The sequence below is a fragment of the Xenopus laevis genome, chromosome 1S (assembly GCF_017654675.1).
Source record: "Xenopus laevis strain J_2021 chromosome 1S, Xenopus_laevis_v10.1, whole genome shotgun sequence".
NCBI lineage: Eukaryota > Metazoa > Chordata > Amphibia > Anura > Pipidae > Xenopus > Xenopus laevis.
This window is the reverse complement of record NC_054372.1, coordinates 137,275,857-137,299,100: the sequence shown is the minus strand read 5'-3', so window position 1 is coordinate 137,299,100 and position 23,244 is coordinate 137,275,857. Positions and strand designations below refer to the sequence as shown.

The following is a 23,244-nucleotide window of genomic DNA, read 5'->3' as shown; positions in this document are numbered from 1 at the left end:
ACTATTGAGTTGAAACTGGACACAAGTAGATTCATATGTGACTAATGATATTCAGTTTTGTGACTGTGCAGAGTTTGTTATCTTTATAAAAAGCAGATCTAGTAGCTAATACAGTATCAGGACTGGAAAAGAGCTTTATTCAAGCCAGAAGCTAAATTCCCTGCATGGAAGTAATTTCAAGCTGTGCTTAGTTACAAACAGACAAGTATGTTGCTGAGCTTTATCTCCTTTGTACTGTGTCCCACATCCCTCATTATTCTGCAGGTTACAGTGCATGTTAAAAGTCACTCTTTGTGCCTTCCACTACACATATGCTCAAGGGAGCTGGTTATTTTTATTTTTTTGCTGAATAGTTATAATAAGAGGAAGAGGTTGATGGAGAAATGTTGGAACTCTGTACAGCACAGAACTTCAATACAAGTATTGGTTCTGGAAACCTGCTATTTTTGCACACAACGACTTCACACAATGGGTGCACTCACACAAACTTTATGAATGACCCCCAATGAATCCTTATTGGAAGCAAAACCAGCCTTTTGGGTTTTTTCATGTTTACATGATTTTTTAATAGACTTAAGGTATAACTACAGGTCCCATACCCTTACCCTTCTGCCCGACCCCCTACTCAACCTGACAACCTGTTTGGGAAGAGATGGCCGCAGTTGTTTATTTATCAAACAATAACCATCGCTTAACATTAACAACTTGTAACAAACCGTTTGTATAACAAACATTTTATTAACACAAAACCTTATGTAACCTTATGAAAAATTCAACCAATCACCGCCCGCCCCTACCCACGAGGAACAAAGGGGGGGGGAAGGGTTCCCTTCCTAGCCCTGTCAACCCCTGCTTCCCTACTTTGGGTCATTGGGATCTATTCTACTAATTATTCAGTTGAGTTTTTCCTGAGACAAAGCTGCCAAATAACTCAATCAGCATGAAATAAATTGATCCTAGCTATCATGTATTGGATTACACATGCACACACTATACTTTATGGGGGTACATTACTTTTAGGGGCAGGTTTCTCAGTGTGACATTAGAGCTCACTGCAGAAAAACTTTCACCTGTTGATAAATACACTTCTAGAAATCCGATAGGAATTAATAAAAAGTGGGGAGCTCCTTGATAACTGTCTCCCTTATTTATGAGATAAGAGGTTACTAAACTATTCAATTTTGAGTACAAAAAAAGCGACTTACAAGTTTAATCTGCATTAGACATTAACAAAATGTCTACTACCCATGATGGAGGGAATACATTATATAGCATGAATGTTTCTGAAATGTAAGTTTATTAATGTGCTTTCGTTTTGCTATTGCAAACAATGCAACCATGCTGTTTGTCAGTGGTATACTGCAAACTAATGATACACTCTGAAATCACTCAGTTGCAACAGGTGAAATATTTGAGCATGAGTGTGATATTTTCAGCTAGAAAAACATTCTTAAATATAGATACAGTTGTAAAGAATAATTGTGAAAAAGGTTAATTACACATTGCCTACAGTTTATGGATTTCTTTAAAATATTGACAGTTCCCATTTGAGGATAGTGCTTTAATACCACAAAGCTTATAATATGCTGAAACAGGAGGGGACAGTCTTTTTTGTGCTTTGCTGCAGAGAAGTGAGAGTTTCCTGAATGGAAAACTATTCCAGAGTTAATATTAGATATCCATGTGATAATAGAGTTAAGGGATACTGATACTATGGTACATTGGATTGTTTGACTGCCACTGACTACCAAGAACGGTCTGCAGTCACAATACTCAACCTTGTGGCTTAGGGTGACAATAACACTGGGCATTTTATCCTCCTGATAAAATGTATCAGCCATTAGCGAGTTAGTGAGATTAAGGTGAGTCAGGGTGGCCATTCATTCCCAATATAGAGTGTTATGTTAGGTAGAACCTTGGTCAAGCTCAAAGGAATCTGTGAGCAGATTCTTTATGGAATGTACTGTGTAAACCCACTGATATTTTTTATTAGCACCAATATGCTCTAGTTTCCCATGAGTTTGAAAAAAGAGTGCATGGTTGTATTTATGTCTGCACACTTGTTATTTCTGTATGGAATACTGTATACACACGGGGTCACTTTGAAACAGTTGGTTCAAATTATATTAAATCAGGATATATTTATGCATGGCATCAAGGGCCTCCTGAACTCTTATCTGTTCAATTAAACAAAAGCATTATTTACTCAATTTGCTGCCATGCCAGATATTAATATCTTGTAATTAAATTGGGTCAACAGGTCTTTCCTGTTTACCAGCAGACAAAAACCCACAACTATATTGCATTTCACATAATGGCCTTTAAGGAGAAGGAAAGCTATGGAGGCATTTTATTGCCAATAGATTAGCTGCAATAGTGCAAGCAAGAATGCTATATTTATTCTGTAGAATGTTTTACCATACCTGAGTAAAAAGCTCTAGAAGCTCTCTGTTTGTTTAGGATAGCAGCTGCAGTATTAGCTTGATGTGACATCACTTCCTGCCTGAGTCTCTCCCTGCTCACTCATAGCTCTTGGCTATTACAGCAGAGAAGGGGGGGTCGAAGAGGAGCAAACTGAGCATGCTCTTGTCCGGGGCAAGAAGGTTTAAGCTGAAGGCAGGAAGTCTGATACAGAAGCCCATGTGTACACAATAGAAGGAAAGAAATGCAGTGTTTCTTTTGACATGGGACTCAGAGCAGCATTACTTTGATTTACTGGTATATTTAGGTGGGCCTGTTTGATAAGGCTTACTTAGTTTTAACATTTCCTTCTGCTTTAATGTGGAACTGTGAATATTGTAAAAAAAAATCCAGTAAACTGCAATAAATGTATAATAAATCAGTTTCTTAAATAAATCATGACATGGGGACTGTTCAGTTGACCCTTCACTTTCAGCCAACCCACTGAACCCCATTGTTACATACCATAATTTTATCCAATAAATAGTACCTTGTCAGCCTTACCGCAAGGCAATATTCTTCAGCATTTTGTCATTCTATCCACCACTGAGCCACTAAATACAGAGAGGATGGCCACCAAATCTGCTACCAATAGGAGCTGCATCTCCCACCATGAGGGCAGCCCTGCTGGTGGCCCTGAATCTGCAGTGTCTTGATGATAGGAAATTCAAAGCAGGATGTTACCTAACACAAGCAGTAGTGGTGTCTGTATCAATGAACCCACCGTGCAATCACAGGAGAGAACTGCTTCTTCCCCTGACATCACATGCCTCTATTTCTCCACCCCCAGCCCAGCTTTCCCCTGCCTTAACTCATTCCTTTTCACTCACTCACAGCTACATCTGATTCTGCCAATCTTTAAACATATACTAGTTTAATCTGGCTGCTGGTCATTGGGATCCTTTGTGATGCAGCCCCTGCATTTATAGCTTTAGGGCTTTTCTTTAATAATAGTTGTTCATGTGATATTTACTCCTCAGCCTAGCATGTTTTTTTCTGGCTGCAAACAATTTTCTCATGCTGGGAGTCACTGACAGATTTCCCCTGCACTAATTGGCTGATTCCAGCATGAGTCTCCAATTTACAATGCATAACTGCATGGTTTAATTTTTTCCTGTAAGTAAAAAATGCTAGTTTGTGGAAGGACACTAATATACTATCTCTCAAAAACATGAAAATAAAATGTGTGCAAAAAATTAATAAACACACTCTATAGTTTTGTGATTTTTTTTTAAATAAATAGCATTGAGTTCTCCTCTCGAATAGAACTAAGTCTTCACTGATTATTTCCTCAGATACTTAATAACTGTATATGTCATCACAATGAGAATATGGCTTGTGTATCTTTTGTTAGTTATCAAGGCTTTAAATGTCAAAACCTTTAATGGTTTCATTATATTTGTTCTGCAAAAATATGTTAAATAATTAAAAACAAGACTTTACATACATTTGGGCAACAGGCAAAAGCTTGTTCTGTGCTGCACTTCCATTCATATGTGCTTTGCCTAAAACATCACATTGCATAAAGAGTTAAAACATTATTTCCCTTGTGGGTTATGATGGGTTATCTTGAATTGGCCAATGAAATAGTAATTTCACTTAAGGCTAAGTGTGGCTGGGAATAGTTTGAAAGGGGTGATTAGTCAGAGATGCAACAAGGCGAAAGAGATGATAGCAAAAAGCAGAATATTTTGTACTGTGTGCCCCCTTACTAATTCATTAATGTTAGGCTGCAGGCTGTTTTTCTGAAAGTCATCTATTAAACATCTGTCAAGTTTTAATTTATGGAGTTCATGTATTAGTCTGTGATTTTTACACGATTTTTACACATGACTGTCAAAATATTCAAAAGGAAATATAGAAAAAAACCAAGTATGTTTTTTTGCTTTACTCTCCTCCCTGTCTTAATTTTAAGTTCAATATCTATTATATTTAGTGTGTAAATATTTTACTACTAATTTACAAAAGGATTAATAAAAAGAAAGCAGGGGTCATGACAACACCAGGCCCTATGGGGGAAGAAAACAACATATGAAGGGAACACATGCACAGTGGTTTAAGAATACTAGGCAAATTAATGAGTAGAATTAAACATGTAGTTGTGACTGAAGGCAAAGATTATATTGAAGGAAATAAAATATGGCAAACTTTTCACAAGAGTCCTTTAGGGGTCTATTCATTTATCACATTGTTAATTTTTACACTTTGTGCTGTCTGGATAAATATTCCCTTTTATTTATACAACACGACTGTTTTGAAGAAATGAAACAGCACCAATATACATAAAAAAACAATTTAATGGACCATTTAATATCAATTGAATTTGCTGTAGCAAGCCACAAGGTTGAGATTTTTACTGCTTTTTAAGGGTTTTATTGGTAAAATGCTCAATGGAGCCTTTGATTTGGAACAACTGCCAGCCACAGGGGTAATCTGTGGAAGTGGTCATTGGTTTGAATAATTTTAAAGCAATTATGTCCCAGTTCAAAGGTGCCAAATTATTTAAGGTGATTTAAAAGCATAATTCTAATGAATATTACCAAGAAGCAAATCTCTGCTTTTTAATGAATCCCCAAAGTATACAGTATAAGTATAAACCAATTTACAAATAAAAGCTGTAGATATTTCTTAAATGCATGTAAGACATTTTGTTTATAAATAGGATAATTAGGGAATAATGGTTGACAACAAAGCCAATAATTACATCAAGCATTTTCAGTGATTGTTTATGTTCAGAATCACGTTAAGCTGGTTATATATGGGCTCACAAATGCTAATTTTCATGCTGACTAGTGATGGGCAAAAATGTCCTGTTTAGCTTCGCCCAAAAATTAGCAAAATGCCGAAAAAATTGCGAAATGCATTGAAGTCAATGGGCGTCATAATATTTTTGGCATGCGTCAATTTTGACACAAGCGACAATTTTGTCCAAATGCATTAAAGTCAATGGGCGCCCAAATAATCTGGACGCGTGCCAATTTTTTTTTGTCATGGCGAATGGTCCAGGGCAAATTTTTGTTGCATTTTCCACTAATGCATGTCTGGCAAATAAATTGGCCCATCTCTATGCTGACTTTTTGCTTTTTTTCCAGAACCTTTGTGATCAGTGATCAGTAAAAAAAGTTTTCAAAATCAGTAAAATGTTTTACAATTTTTAACCAGTAAAAAAGTGTCTAGCCAGTTTTAATCTTAGGGAGCATAAAAAAACAAAGTGGAATACTCCAGAGTCCAGCATTGTATTGCACTGTTATAGCTGAAAAGATACAGTACTAAAGATGAAAAATAAATCTGGTTCCTACCTGTAACTCAACTCCATAGCCCATGTAGACTGTGATATTGTAAGTACACTCCAAATAATTTTGCGAAGGAAGTGGCGGATAATCTGTTGAGTCAATGTATCCCTCAGGCTCGTAGAAATTCACACTGCATTGAACTGTATACAAATCTTTGTTAGCAATCGGATAAAAAAGTGCATGAACACATTGCACAATAAGACAAACGCTCAGAGGTATATTGCAAGCAGTGTTGAATCCTAATTAGCCTAAAGCCCACTCTGAGGCCTATATGACCTTTGAACTGTGGTTCATTTATATGCAATCTTCTATCTCTTGTAAAGCATATATTTTCTTGTAACAGAAATAATTTTATAAGATGCAAATGTAACAGTTATAAAAGCAGAACCTATCCTATGTCGAGCTAGCTGGCTATTATGAAATTGCTTGTGGTCAGGTAAATAAACAACTGTACCAAGGATAAAGTTTATGCCCATATAAGAATATTTTTGTTTAGCCTCATTTTCCAGTGGTATTTTAACCAATCATGTATAACACAATGCTTTTGATATGATACGAAACCTAATAAATATGTGTGTAAGGGGCGGGATGGGCAGAAAGCTCTCCCAAGCTGCTGAATGCTTCTGTATTCTCTATCTCAATAAACTTCTTTCTCTAATTGAAACTTTGAAAGGGCGTTGGCAGAATCATTGGGATAGACACTCACTGAGGTCCAGACCCAACAGTAGCCATAGATATGATAGCTGCATCCCAAGGCGATCCAATTATTTTGAACCACAGTGCCTACATAGAAGTCGTTCAAGTAACTGCAATTGTGGGAGTAGAATAGTTGTTGTTTGGCAACAACTGGAGGGCTAAAGGGTGCAGACTTCACCAACATACCAAAAACACATTTTTTATTCATAAGGTGTCAACATAATATTCTTATTTGGTAATATCTAGAAAATTATCTGGAATCTGTATGGTTAAAGTGATCATGATATATTTTCTACCTGGATTTTGGTCTGTGGTTATAACTGTTGTTGTTATAATTGTAGACGTTGTTGTCTCTTGGTTTTCCTCTCCTGTGTTGAAATCATTGTCTGCATGACGTGTTCTGGAGGGTTCATCTGCCTGAAGAGAAGTGTTTATATCAGGCGAGCCCAATTTTAAGGATTCAGAGTTGTGAGGAACTGCGGTTTGAGATGTGTATGGTGTTAACTGAATAGGAAACTGGGAAATGGTGCCACTGTGTCTTCTGTTAACCCATAATGAAAACTCTGGAATGTGTTCTCTTGCTTCTCTGGTCTCTGACAATATATCCTTTACTCCTTGAACCTTTTCTGTTGGTAATGAAAAACTCCCACTTGTCTCAGCTAGTCTTTCAGAAACAAGAGAGGTGGAATAGGGTCTCAGACGTTTCCTTGCTGTGTTCAGTTGCTTTAAAGATGGTGTTTTTTTTCTTGTTGGCAGAGTCTGTATGGCAGAAAAGTTTGGAGCAGTGCTTGACACTTCAGACACCTCCTTGTGGAACAACGTCGGTTGCCTTCCTGGGTCAAGCAATTCCCCAGATGGAGGGATGCTTTGAGATGCAGTTTCTTTTAGCTGGGAATTCTCTTTGCTGATCTTATTGTTGACAAGTTCATGGGGAACCAGCTCCACTGGACTTGTTGGTGAAGGCTTCTGTGTTATATTGATATCTGTAAATCAGATAAACTAGTCAGCATATTTCTAAATAAGTGGATTTTATCATTCGGCAAACATCAAAGAGTAGTGAAGGGTTGTGGTATATAGAGCTAGTCAATGTTCTTGATTTGATTTTACAGACTACCATATGTGATAATGTTTAATTGACTAGCATTTCATTTGTATAGGATATTTATACTGGTTAAATTTGACACAATAGTTAATATTTATAATCTCCATATTATGTTTGCAGTTCAACAGAGAATCATTTTTACTCAGTCAGCTCAGCCTTGCCATTTAAAGATACGTTTTAATGATCATGCAAAGCAGATAGAAAAGATTGCTATTTAATGCATTGCACTAAAAACAACAGTAATCATATAACAGGTATGGGACCTATTATACAGAATGTTCGGGACCTGGCTTTCCTGATAGTGGATCTTTCTATAATTTGGGTCTTCATACCTTAACTCTACTAGAAAGTCATGTAAACATTAAAAACCCAATAGGCTGGTTCTGCTTCCAATAAGGATTAATTATATCTTTGTTGGGATCATGTACAATGTACAATTTTATTATTACAGAGAAAAGGGAAATGCTTATTAAAGATTTGGAATATTTGGATAAAATATGAGAGACTTCCTTTCCGTAATATGGAGCTTTCTGGGTTATGAGTTTCTGGATAACACTACTGGACCCAGGTTTTAAGTTATTGTAAGCCTGTTGGTAGAAGTATAGAAGTATCTCCAAATCAGAATTGAAACCTTAACTTTGCGAATTCAAGGCGAGCTGCTAAGCAAGTGTTGCATGTGAATTAAGTGTTAAGCAGTGTTAAAAACCTTAATTATTATTGTTTATTTGATCACATTCAAAATTTTCTCCTAGTGAATGACACTATGAGCAGCAACCAGCATGGCTTTATGAAGGATAGGTCATGTCAGACAAATTGTATTGCTTTTTATGATGAGGTAAGTAAGAAGCTGGACAGTGGGGGGGGGGGCAGTAGATCTATTTGGATTTTGCCAAACGTTTGATACTGTGCCCCAGAAAACGACTGCTTTCTAAACTAAGGTCTGTTGGGCTTAATGAAGTCGTTTGCATATGGATATGAACCTGGCTACAGGATCGGGTACAGAGGGTGGTTGTTAATGGTATATTCTCTACTTGGAGTAAGATTCTTAGTGGGGTCCCTTAGGGTTTGACATTGGATCCACTTTTATTTAACTTGTTCATTAATGACTTAGGGGAGGGTGTTGTAAGTAATGTATCAGTGTTTGCAGATGACACAAAACTATCCAGCCCAATTAATTCCATCCAGGATGTGGCATCCTTGTAAAAGGATCTTGACAAACTGGCAATCTTAGCAGCAAAGTGGCAAATGAGATTCAATGTTGATAAATGTAAAGTCATGCACCTGGGATGTAAAAATATCCAAGCCACTTATACCCTTAATGGGACTGCACTAGGAAAAACCATTATGGAAAAAGACCTTGGTGTCCTTGTAGATGATAAACTTGGCTGTAGCAAGCAATGCCAGTCAGCAGCATCAAGGGCAAATAAGGTCTTGGGCTGTATTAAAAGGGGCATAGACTCACAGGAGGAGAGGGGGCTCATTATTCCACTTTATAGAGCACTGTTAAGGCCCCATCTAGAATATGCCATACGGTTTTGGTCTCCATCACTCAAACAGGACATTATTGTATTAGAGAGGGTACAGAGAAGGGCAACTAAGCTGGTAAAAGGTATTGAAAATCTTAGCTATGAAGAAAGGACTGGACTAATTGGGGATGTTCACGCTGGAGAAGAGGGGTGATATGATAACTATGTATAAATATAATAATCTCTCTAATACTTTATTCACCAGTAGGTCTTTCCAGCTGACACAAGGTCACCTTTTACGTTTAGAAGAAATGAGGTTCCGACTAAATATTCGGAAGGGTTTTTTACAGTGAGAGCTGTGAAGATGTGGAATTCTCTCCCTGAATCAGTTGTACAAGCTGATACATTAGATAGCTTTAAGAAGGAGTTGGATGGCTTTTTAGCAATTGAGAGAATAAAGGGTTATGAAAGATAGTTCATAGTACTAGTTCCAGGGATTGGTCTGATTGACATTTTGGAGTCAGGAAGGATTTTTTTTCCCCTCTGAGGCAAATTGGAGAGGCTTCAGATGGTTTTTTTTTGCCTTCCTCTGGATCAACTGGCAGTTAGGCAGGTTTAAAAAAACTAAAAGGTTGAACTTGATGGACATGTGTCTTTTTTCAACCTAACTTACTATGTTACTATGTAGAATTGTACTGGGGAGCCACTGGCTTCACCTTGAACCTTACGTTTTGCTGTCAGATACCTTTACCTACATTTCTGACTCTTTTCTCCCCTCCCAAATAAAGATTTGTGAACACCAACATAAAATTTAAGGATACCTGATATTTATATCTACAGATAAAACAATAAACAATGGTTCTTGCAGCACCATCCATAATATATAGTATTTGCCCCATACTCAATGATAATAACAGGCTCAGTGCATCCACAAACAATGTTGTCTTATAACTGGCATCTTACAAAAAGCCGTATAAAAACCAACCGTTGTCATTGCTAATCTCCTGATAGACACAACGGAGTATGTGTTTATATGTGAGGTTTAGCCTGAACACACTTCTAAAGCTGTGCAAACATGGCTGCTTTGAAATTCTTTATGTGTGTGAAAAGAGTGCAGATTAGAAATCATATGATTATTATATGGTGTTGCTCAGGTTCTCATAATGTGTTTGGCATGCATGTTCATTACAAATCTGCTGTATTACATTCATTTTAATTATGAAAATGATGTTTATGTCCTTAGAAGCCCATTTAACACCTGCATTTGGAAGAAGTCCAAACACAGCTCAAAGGCAAAAGGCAGCTGCAAACCAAACACAATGCACGTGACATGAAGTGTTCTGCATTTTTTTTTTAAACCAGCAAGTGGAACACAAGCTGATAAAATATTGCTTATGTATGTTACAACATCACATTTATGAATGGAGCACTGGGTACTCCATCTATATTTACACCACTGTACAGACAAAGGTGGCATGCCCAGTACTCATGAGGCATAGTCAGTGCTCCCAAGGTAGACTGCCCTTTATCTACATAGGAAAACATGTAAATGATACCTGCCATAGATCAAGGGGTGGTTATAATGCACTGTGCATAGTTACTATAATGGTATTAGCTAGCATGCCTATAACTTAGGGGTTGTCTCCACTGGCAACTCTTAAAGGAACAATAACACAAATGATTTGGGTATTTAGTTGTGGTATAATGTAGACAATATTTTAAGACAATATGCAACTTTTATTATTTTAGGTTTTTTGTGTCTCCATTAGATAGAGGCAAAGGGGCAGATTTATCAAGGGTCGAAGTGAAAATTCGAATTGAAAAAAATTCAAATTTCGAGCTATTCTTTGTGTACGTTCGACTAGGGAATAGTCCAAACATGATCCGAATTTGAAAAAAAAATAGAAAATCCAAATATCAAAATTTATCATCTAGGGGCACATTTACTAAGGGTCGAAGTGAATTCAAAGTGAATTTTCAAATTTAAAAACGTCTAATTTTTTTAACTTTTGTGTACTTCGACCATCAAATAGGCCAAATTCGACTTCGAATTTGATTCAGAGTGAAAATGCTTAGACTATCCAACCATTCGATAATCGAAGTACTGTCTCTTTAAAAGACTTCAACTTCGACACTTCGCCACCTTAAACCTGCCGAATTGCTATGTTAGCCTATGGGGACCTCCTAGAACCTATAGCCAGTTTTTGGCTAAGTTTTGAGAAGTCAAAGGATTTTTTTGTAAAATCATACGATTAAATCGTTCGAATCGTTCGATTCGAAGTACGATCGTATGATCGTAGTACGATCATACAATCTTAAAAATCCTTCGACTTCGAATGTCAGACTAGCCTATTCGATGGTCGAATTTCGAAGTTTTTTCATACACAGACACTTTCCAAGATGGTGACCCCTGTGACAAGTTTGAAGTCCTGGATCATTGCTGCTATTGACAAGCTGAAACTTTAGGCTGGTGCAATAAGTTCAGTGGCATTTTTTGCCATATCCACTTTTAGGGTTTAGTTCTTCTTTAAAAACCTAGAACTAGGAATCAGCAAATAAACTAGCAAAGGCATCTGATTAATTTACTTTGTATCATGTAAAAATGTGCAAAGCAAGTTAAAAGCCAATTTTTTTTCAATGAGAACACATGTTTAATCATTCCAGAGGTATTGCAATTAATTGAATGCATTGAAATTAGACAACATAAAGCGTTATGTTTGCAAATTTAAATTGTAATTCCTGGAACATCGGCTTCTGAAAGGGTATTGAATGAAAAGCCAATATTTCATTGGGAATGTGCAGAATTGCTGATCCGATTAGCCCTGTAGCCTCTAAACAAAGCATATATGTTGGATTTTGTGAAGTTTGTAGCAATTGAATTCACTTTAACAAAATTGACATCCTCCTATTATATATATCAGAGCCCGCTAGCATGCAGAATGAATTCCAAGGTTTATTCAATGACTGATTTTATTTCTATGGATCAAAGTTTGTAGAAAATTGGATTAGGGAAAGCATTAGCGTTGTTATTCTTTTGGGTTAAAAACAATCTTTGTTTTGTTATTTTTAGAGGAATAAACCATTATGGTACAGGCAAGTAAGACATAATGATCCAGGGGTAAAGCGGTGTTTGGGGGTAGTTGTTGTCCATGGTTCATAGTAAGGTAATCTGAGGTATCTGAGATACACTAGGGGATCCCATATTTACAGTATGCCTCCACTTAAGAAAGAAAGCCTCTTTGTGGCAATTCACAGCACTATTCTTAAAAACAGCACAAGATCAAGTACAAAGCCACAGGTATCACTGCAACTGCCATTTGCTTGAGGCCAATTGTAATAGCAGGGATCTGAGTACCCCAGCAACTACTTTTTACTGCAATATTTTCTTTGGTATGAGGTGCAAGGCCAATAGAGCTTGCACTTTATCTTTGTCTTTGCCGAATGTCTTTGCTGTCCAGTAATGGATAATGGGGGTAATATTAATTAAAGAAAAGTAGTAAAAAACCCTTCTCTCCACCGCTTACCACAATATTAGTGTTGCCAATCTCCGATTGCCAGTGATTTTAAAAAAAAGTTTTTTTTCTATAGGAATAGGATAGGTTAAAAAAAGCAATATGCTATGCGGTCGTAGAAAATGAACTCATTCGATAAATACAAAAAAATGTTTAAAAGAATGTTTCTATTACCTGCATTTAAGAAATAAAGTAAGAAAATGAAGAAAGGAGAAATGAAGGTGGAGAAGTCCCAAGAAACTGCTGCCTGTATATTTTCTAGGCCCTGGGACCCCACACGGGGAGAAAGTAGAACACTGGGGACTGTGGTCTCAAACCTACCTTTCTATCTCAAAGAAGAGCTACTTATCCCTAAAAAAAGACAAATCACCCAGTGCCATATAGTAAAACGAGGTTTGGAGAATTAAATTCAGTATGACAAAAGGCTTATAGGTTAGGTATCAAACAAACTGTTAAAAACAAAAAAAAACAAAAATAGGAATCAATTCAGTTTTCTAAAATGCTGAGAGTTTTGCCAATAATGGGGTAATGTAGAAATTGGTCTTAAAGTTGGTACTTGTCAAGTGTCCCAAAGCAACCAATCAGAAGGTATAATTTACTGGCCAGTTGTTTAAAACAAACATCTAGTTGGTTGCTATGTGTTACTAGATATGGGCAAACCTAAGACTTGTTATTCATTGTGTTTATTGAGTATACTGGGTTAATCTCTGTTTTTTTTTAGTTATTTTCCTCTCATTCAGGTAGATTTTGGGTCATTACTCTGTCTTTACCTATATCCTGGGGTGAACAAGGAGACATGCCACACAAATGGCATTTGTCTACTCGTCCATGAACAATATATTGCACAAAACAGCTGATATTTAAATCTTTGCTTCATCTAAAGAAACCATTTTCATGCAAATATAATTTTTTTCATAGCATGTGCTATTGGGTAGATATATGTATATACCAGTTTGGTAAAATTCTATAATAGGCTACTTGTGATATAAACTACTTTGGTTAAGTATTTATTCTGGGGGTACAGTTTTCCTTTTATAGTTTTCTAAACAATTTCCTTTTTTTGTGTGCCAGTGTTTGCTAAGATATTGTAGATTCAGATATTTGGGGTAATCTACAGGCTTGTGCCTATAATATTTGCAAGGCAGAAAAAGCACTAATCCTGCAAACCAACTATAATACATCCTATACATGTACTTAGAATTATTTTATTATTAATTTATATGACTTTATTTAACTATTAGGGGGTTATTTATCAAAATCCAAAAAGTTCTCGCTATTTTCTGGAAACTACTCATACCAAATCTGCATGGACTTTCCTCCCTATTTATCAATAATTTTTTTTGAAAATTTCATGTGCAGGAAAAAAAATTATAAAAAATATAAAATTTTTTGGATTTGTCGCCAAAAAAATTGACATTTTCTAATTTGACACCCAAAAACTCAGACTTGTTCGAATTTGACGCCCAAAAATCACAAAATCTTTGGATTATTGTACTAACCCAGCACAGATCAGGATATCAACGGTACATCTGCCATTGACTTCTACATAAACTCGGCAGGTCTGAGTTGGCATACTTTTTTATTCTGACTTTTAATACCATCGGAGTTTAATAAATCTCTAAATATTCAAAAAAAATTCCTACGAAAAATGCTGTATTCCCTTTTAAAATCTGACCAGAAAAAAACAGACTTTGATAAATAACCCGCTAAATGTATTATTATTATATTATTTGTTGCAATATTTTAATAAATACAGCTGCATTTGTTTTCTGCATACCCAAATTTCTCCAGGTTCCTGGTGATTCATATGAAAATATGTATAAGATTTCCAAAAATATAAAATACATATGTAAAAAATGTATATTCTGCTGAATAGCACAAAACATTTATTTTCAGTAAATACACCTCACATGGAAATGTACTTCCTTTCATTGTGTTTTTTGCTTTTTCAAGTTTGTAATGTAAGGCATGATTTTGCATTGTTGGATACAAATAATTTGCTGCAGAGAAGAGATAAACGAACATTTTGACATCAGACTAACACAATTCTTAATATTTAGCTTTTATTGAAACCCTTCATAATCCACAGAAACAATATGTGATTTATTACCTATTCATTACATTTGTTGCGTAATATTTCCATATACATATTGATTTTAGAACCATCATACATTGAATCATGGGGTTAAGCCTAATGAAAATATGGTATTTCCAAAGCAATCCAAAGATATAATTACAGCCAGAAAGAAAACACATTTTTTCCGGATCATTAAAATAGTTGGTTTAATCTTTTGATAGGGAAGTAGAGACAACATAATTTGTCAAGTGACAAGTTTCTGAAAATATGTGATTAAGAAGCAGATTTCATATACTCAAAGCCTGCAAGATGTAAAAAAGTAATTTATCAGTCATTGCTATCTGGTACTGTAGGAAGATTGCTTCTGTCTGATAAGGACTTTAGCAGCAGTTAATGCTGATGAAGCTGCAAAATGTTTTGAGGTCTGGGATTCGCATTTTATTGATGGGTTGCCAAGATGTTTTCAATATACTCTCATCATTGCAGTGGTAATAATAGAACTTTTGGCAAATGTTATTACCAATGGACTATTCCAGAAAGAGAACATTTCTGTGTAACATTTGTTATTGTTATTACATCTTTAAACAGCAACTGTATATTGTGATTTATTGATTTTGCGTGTAATAAACACAGATTATGCCATACAGCAAGTTTGTTCTGTTAACGATGTAAAGCATTCTTTATCTCGGTGACAGAATGTTGTCTAGTTTGATACACAGCATGCTTTGTAGCATCTTGTTAATATATTATTTATATTATATTTGTGAATTATTACTGACCAAACAAAGCTGCTAATATTATCCATGGCGAGTCTTAAGTTTAAAGGCACCCTGTACAAAATGGTGAAATGTGTAAATGCCTAGAAATATGAAATGTATATTTTTGTATGTGACTGTATATAAAGAAAATAGAGGCTCCTATACCATTCCTTTCAGATGATTCATTCACCCTGATAGAAATCCCAATCATGTAAATTGTCTTTTTAATGCTCTTTTTCAATACTATTAATAGTGAAGAGAGAGCAACTGGCGTAACTTGATTAATCCTTAGTTGGTCTATGGGAAAAAACAATATATAGGCCTTCTTACGATAATAATGGTGCTATCTGCACCTTTGAACAATGATTAATTTTAATATAATTTAATATAAGCTTCCTCATACTGAAGTAAGAAACTTTCTAAATACAATCAATTAAATATTTTGCATCATTTCTGAAATGATCAAGTGTTTATTCACTATTCCTCTTGCAGCATCTGTTTCATCTCTTTATTCTGTCTTCATGCAGCAGTGGGATGTCAGATGAATGATCCAATATATCTTATGGGGGGGGGGCTCCTTTTCATAGCAGAGCTCACTCAAATAACTGATTCCAGTACAAACAAAATCTAACAAAATAACTGCCTTTTGCACAAATTCTGCATGTAGAGAGACAGGATTTCTGGTGATTTTAGTGAGCTCTAATATATCTTCTAGGCAAAAGGATCCCCTCCTATAAGATATATTCGATCATTCATCTGACACCCAACTCCTGAATGAAGACAAAATGAGTAGGGTTGGGCACTTCGCCGAAAATTTGCCGCCAGTGAAATGTCGCTGACTCCCATTAAAGTCTTTTTTTTTTGTTGCTGTGCGTCATTTTTTTTTGACGCACGATGGGCATCATTTTCACGGCGAAACAAGGCGAGAAAATTCACCCATCCCTAAAAATGAGGAGAAACAGATGTTGACAGTGGAATAGAGAAGATAAGCTTTACTTTATAATTTTTAATTGATTGTATTTAGAAAGTTTCTTATTTCAGTATGCCAAAGCTACTATTAAATTTTCATTTTCGCAATAGTTCCCCTTTAAGCATGATAAAAATATTTTTTAGCATGATAAAAATATAATCACCTACAGAGTTGGATTGGGACAATAAACTTGTAATTCAAAATATGTTTGTATATGCATTTGTGTGTGATGAATGCAGTGGGTGTTCCCCCCCAAAACATTGATGTTTGGTGTCTGAATAAAAGGGGATAATCCCCGACTGCACTAATCGGTGTGTGTGCGGATCCGTTTCTTTTACACATTGGTTGCTAAGGGACCCGGCCGGGTCAACGGAAGGAACGCACCACCAGCTTGCAGGATTGGTGAACTACAGGTGTGCGGTAGGATAATTACATTGTAATCAAGCTAAAAAAAAACCTTATGTTAAACTATCTTCCCAATTTCTATTTCTAATCTCAGATAACACAAAATCTAGACATGCAAAAAACGCAAATTATGCTTGATCTGAAATGAAAATGTGATACACAGTGCTGTATATAATTAATATTTGGTTCAATTCAAATTTGTGAATTCAAATGTTTGAGATTTGAGGTGCCACACTTCTATACTTTGATGTTATAGAATGGTCAATTCTAAGTAACTTTTCAATTTATTGTCATTTTTATTGGTATTATTTATAATTATTTATATTTTTTTAATTATTTGCCTTCTTCTTCTGACTCTTACCAGCTTTCAAATGTAAGATATCTCTGTTAATTTAAAAACATTTTCCTCGAAATTGGTGGCATTTACACTGCCCGTAAACATGTCACAATATGTGTAGAGGACTGGTAAATTGTTTATTGTCCCACTAAGGCTCAGTAGGAGATAGGCTTGGAAGCCATGTGATTCTATGGGCTTTTTGCTAAGGACTCACTGCTCAAGAGTGTCACCCCAGACCAGTGTAAGATTTAGTGAGTGTAAGTTATCTCCCATTATTGGTCTCTCTTGGAGAGACAGCTAAGTAGGGATGGGCGAATTTGACCTGTTTTGTTTTGCCAAAAATTTTTTTGACGCGCGTCTTTTTTTTTTGGACGCACGCCACCATACAAGTCTATGGGCGTCATTTTTTCGCCAAAACGAGGTGAAAAAATTTGCCCATCCCTACAGCTAAACTCAGGGTTATTTATCAGAGCAGTTGAGCTCCATCGAGGAGTGTTAGAGGGAATAGGTTCCTGATGGCATTGTTGCCCAGAGAGAGTACCATTGTGTAGGCTTTATGAAGGAACCATTGTGTAGGCCATATGAAGCCCTTATGAACTAGACTAGTTCTACCTGGGTTACACTCAAAGAGGAGTGAGAAGAGAAGAAGCCTCTAAGTACATTGTTTTGTTCTCTAAGGGGCAAATTCACTAAGCGCCGAAGCGCCTAACGCTAGCGTGAATTCGCTAGCGTTGGGCATTTTCGTTACTTCGCAAATTCACTAACGGACTCTGGCGTAACTTCGCTAGTGAAACTTTGCACCCTTACGCCTGGCGAATTTGCGCAATGGACGTAACTACGCAAATTCACTAACGCGCGCATTGTTCTGAACGCTACCTTTTACGCCAGACTTCCTTCGCCAACCTCAGACCAGGCGAAGTGTAATAGAGTAGATAGGGATTGCTTCAAAAAAGTTACAATTTTTTCTAAGTCCCAAAAAACGCTGGCGTTTTTTCTTTATTATGGGTGATAGGCTGAAAAAGATCGAAAACATTTTTGTGGCTCCCCTCCTTCCCCCTTACATTTCCTAACTCATGGCAACTTAACTATACAGTGGGCACATGTGTAGTGCAAAATAAAAATTTTATTTGATGTTTTGAAGGTTTCCCAGGCTTGTGTAGTGCTTCTACGAATACTTCCATTGAAATTTGAATTTGGGGCCGTATGGAAATTAACCATCGCTAGCGTAACTTCGCTTTACTTGGCAAATTAACGCTAGCGCAACTTTGAAACCTTACACTAACCCTGAGCGCAACTTCGGATTTTAGTGAATTTGTGGAGCGCTGGCGAAAATACGCCTGGCGAAGTGCGGCGAAGCGCGACGAATCGGACACCAGCGCAACTACGATTTTTAGTGAATGTCCCACTAAGTGTTCTATAGAGGTGATGCTATCCTCACAGTGCTGTATCATGAATATATAGCTTTTAAAAATACATGAATGAAATGAGTGAAAGAGCAGAGTCACACAAGATACAAGGTTTTATCAACTTTGTGACAAAGTAATTAACTGGTTTTCCTGGATTTGTCATTAGAAATACACATTATATTTACCCGCATGGTATGCACAGAGGGTTAAAAAGTGGGTTAGAATGTGTCTTAAACATGGATTAGTGATCACAGCAAATTCATATTAACACTTGCCCTTGAAGGGAAATATAAGGAGCTAAGGATGACAAATTCAGTGTATTGATTAAGTGGCATGTCACTAACATGATCTGGAGTTTAGCCACTGTGTATAATATAGATAATGCTCACAATGCTACAATGATTGAAAATATTAGGTTCATTTTGTGAAGCGTCACATAGATAATGTGAGTGTGATATTTAGCCTTGTTCAACCAATGTGCTTTGGAGACAATAGATGGATGATAGACGAAAGACTGATCAAAAGAAAGCAGTGGATAAAAATGTAGAATCTGCCAAAAGCTCATTTGCAACACTTTGGTAACACACTATGCACCCTTTAATGTCTTTTGAAATGCATTTCATCAATCATATTTCTGGATGCTTTAAAGCCACCCACACACACTGCTGTTCATGGATTTTCTCCTAAACTGTTTTTATAAATGCCCCTTGGACAAGGTTTAAGAGAGATGAACCAAGTCAGATTCAGTCAGATTATTTTTTATAGCTACCCACACATTTGCCTTGGCATTTTGACCACAGAACATTCTGAATGTAGTAATGTTTAAAAGGCTACATCAGTATGGTAGATAATCATATCATCCCCAAGCTAAGGCTCCCCTGCCAAAAGCTTAAGATCACCCAAGTATTGTTAGATGTTCTATAGCTTTACTTGTCTGCGGTGGCACAAAGTGCTATAACCTTATGTGTTTCCCAAGCGTCTTCCGAGTTTGGTCTTGCATATTTTTGGGCCAAAGTATAAGTATCGCAAAAGAAATGATAAGAATTTAATTTATGTATTTATTTGAGAATTTGGCAAAATTAATTATTAGTAATTAACTATTTAAATGTTATATCAATTATTATGAGTTAATTAAATCACTAATAATCTTGTATATGCATATCTCTATCTATCTCTGATAATTTTAGGTGATCATGTAAGCACAACTTATTATCACACATTATTAACTGTAATGGGTGAATTTTTTTCCGCCACAAAATTTGCAAATCTCCCGCAAAATTAATGTTAATTATCGCCAGCGTATACATTTTTGTTAATTGTTGTGGCATTTTTGTGCCTGCCTTTCCCATGGCTGTAAAAGCATTGATTTCTCTTATTAGGGGGGCTGCATTCTTTATATACAGCACTTACATGTGCTGTACGTATATTATATGTAATTTTCGGACTTTGTTAACCAATTAACGAATGTCTATAGCTTTCAAATTGAAAGGATTTTTAAAGAAGAACTAAACCCTAAAAATTAATATGGTAAAAATGCCATATTTATTGCACCAGTCTAAAGTGTCTCAGTAGTCTGATAGTCTACATTGTGCAGTGGTTTTCATGGCATACATACAAGTCTGGGTGAATCTCACATGTTTATTCATATAAGCTAAGATAATAGCATATTGTCTATATTGTTCCCCTACTGTAACTAAGAAAAGACACTAATGGAAATAATATATCATTTTTGATATATATATAACAAGACATGCATGCTAAGTAAGATCAATATATTCTATAGAGCTTAGGAGAACCACTTTATATTTTCCATTGATTTTTCATATGTGCGGGATAGCAAAATCCATATGAAAGTTGGGATGATTAATTAGTAAGTTCTTTTCAATTCACATGCAGAAGATGCAGGCAGAGCAAGGTACAAAAAATAAATCTATTTTGTACAAATTGGAGACCAAATGTTTTTTGTCAGCTTTTGTTCTGATTTTAATATAGGGCCCATTTATCAATAGTCAGTGTTAATTCATTCCAGCACAGAAAAGGATTGCCCAAATCCTCTCTTCCCTCCTGTTTTATTACCACCCACACTGAACAAAATGGTGAACAAAATGGTGTTTGACTACTCAAAGCAGTAGAGGACATTCTGCCAAATTTGCTTATTGGAAAGTTTTGATAATTAGGTCAAAGATTGGACTGCTGGGAATCCTTCCTCAGATTGTTAGTAAGAATATATATGTATATATATATATATATATATATATATATATATATATATATATATATATATATATATACACAAAAGCAAAAACAAACACATATATTGCCCATTGACCACATTTGGAGGTAGGGTAGCTCCAGGTTTCCCCTGTGTCAAATAACAACACTTGCACCGTTTTGTGAATGCAGTTGCACCGAGAACAACTATACTAGTACTAGTAAATTTAATGAATGGAATTTATTCTTGTGTCAAAATGAGCCCTATAATAATTAGTGCCAGATTATTACTTTTTACTCACTGTTAAAAATACTTTATAATTATCACTGAACATACGATTCTTTATAATAGCATATGTAATACAGGTATGGGACCTGTTTTCCAGAATGCCCAGAACCTGGGGTTTTCCGGATAACAGATCTTTCCGTAGTTTGGATCTGCATATCTTAAGTCTACTAGAAAATTATGTAAACATTAAATAAACCAAATAGGCTGATTTTACCCCCTATAAGGATTAATTATATCTTAGTTGGGATCAAGTACAAGCTACTGTTTTATTATTACAGAGACAAAGAATATCATTTGTAAAAATTATTTGAATAAAATGGAATACTGTATATGGGAGTCGGCCCTTCCTTAATTTGGAGCTTTCTGGATAGCGGGTTTCCGGATATTGGATCCCATAGCTGTATTCTGTATTTGTGTAGTATTGTTATTTTAATGGATGACAAATATTTTTGTCCCTTGATTAATTTCCATCACATATATTATATGAAGTTGTGCTTTTCCCATTACAGAGAAAATGTTGAGAGAGGCTGGTTACTGGAACAGCAATAAAACATAAATTCTCAAAAAAAGCACAATTTCCATGAAACTCTCCTCTTAGCATTTCATTTCTCTTCAGAGAGCAGTACATAAAGTTAAATGCACTTCTTAAGACCTGCCTGTACCTCTACTTTATGCTCCACTTTGTTCTCTTAAGTATTCATTACTTGGAAAGGTCATTTAGTGGAATATTACATTCATTATTATCTACACCACTACTTGTACTTATTTTTAAATGGGACAGAATAATTCAAAATCATTCTGAATGCTTTACCCATAAAGGGCAGTCTGACTAATATCTCCAATAGAAGTACATTTTTTACCCACTTACCAGTAAAAAAAATGTTTTTTTTAGACAGCATAAACTGATAATGCATTCTAGGACACTTTCTCCCCAGAAATGTAGTAATCAATAGAGAAAATTATAAGGAAAAATGTGCTGACAGAAAGGAAATTTGGTGCCTGCACATTTAGCTTGTCCATGTTGTCAAGCGGAGTTGTGGTTGACTGCAGACACAAATTACAGATAGAAAAATGACAGTAGAAAAAGGAACACACTGACATCATTCTCATACTTGCTTCCTGGGAAATATCTATAGCCTTTAATTATATTCCATTTTATAGCACCTTTTCTGTAGGGGGAAACACAAAAACCTCTAATACAAACCTACACCATCTAAAATCTGCCGAGGTGAAGTGAATGGAGGTGTCCTTATTTGTAAAATCTTTATTTGCTTAAAGGTTTTTAAATTTCATTCTTTAGCAATTAAACAAAAATTATTACAAAGACAAGGATTTTGTGGTTTTAATTTATATTACATAGTTACTGTAACAATCTGTTGACACGGACCCCTTTTGGAAGATGATTGTTCCAGGAAGTCACAGCAGGTGACTCTAGCGCCTCTTTGCGCCTCTGGTTTTCACAGATGCCCTTTTGGTGCCCCGGACTTTCTGCGGTGGAGACAACAAGGGACCAGAGCATGTAACAGAAACAAAGCGAGGTACCGGCAAGAATTAGGCAGAAACAAAGTCAGGTTCAGGCAGAGGTCGGGTCAGGCAGCAAGGAGTTGGAGTCGGTATAACAGGCCAAGATCAAAACAGGTTTCAGGAACAAACACCGGCATGAGCAGGAACTGTAGGAACAGAAGCCAGCTTGGGGAAGGAGAGCACAAATGAAGCAGTATTTAAGGGGCAAGGGACCAATCAGGACGAGTTCTGCAATGATGGACAGGCAGGAAACCAATAGGGAGTAGTAAACTTAACAGAGTACTGCATCTTGACTTTTTGGCTCCCCTGTGGGCCTTTCTTACATACCTACAGTTTATGCATTACCATATGCTACAAAATAGACCTGCCAATGACTTGATAGGGCTGCTTTCATAGAAACACAGAACTACAGAATGGCTCTCCTTGGTAGTGGCCCAGGGAGATCTCTGTCAGATGCCTTTAGTAGTAATTAAAATATGTTCACGTGGGAAAGGAATGCTTAAGCAGTGACATTTGATTAATGCTTGATTATTTCTATGACCCTTATTTAATTATGTGTTAGTCTAAGACACTTTGTAGCTTTTAGCTAATATCATTATTTTAATTAAAGCTGCTATAAATGGGGTTAAGGTACAGTTACACCTTCATCATCTTATTAATGCTTTTGATGTTTTGCCATTCACAAATTGTCCTAACTATATGCACATAAATGTGAGCAGAACTGTGCATATTTACTGA

General features: G+C 36.0%; 1 protein-coding gene across 1 annotated transcript in view; it reads right to left on the bottom strand.

Annotated features, from left to right (window-relative positions):
* sez6l.S (seizure related 6 homolog-like S homeolog) overlaps positions 1-23,244 on the bottom strand; it is a 212,681-nt gene that overhangs the window by 97,594 nt on the left and 91,843 nt on the right. The window contains exons 3-4 of the mRNA XM_041580264.1: positions 6,746-7,432; positions 5,760-5,893 (exon numbers count right to left, since the gene is read on the bottom strand). Coding sequence (XP_041436198.1) covers positions 5,760-5,893; positions 6,746-7,432 — 821 coding nt within the window. The remainder of the gene's footprint in view (positions 1-5,759; positions 5,894-6,745; positions 7,433-23,244) is intronic.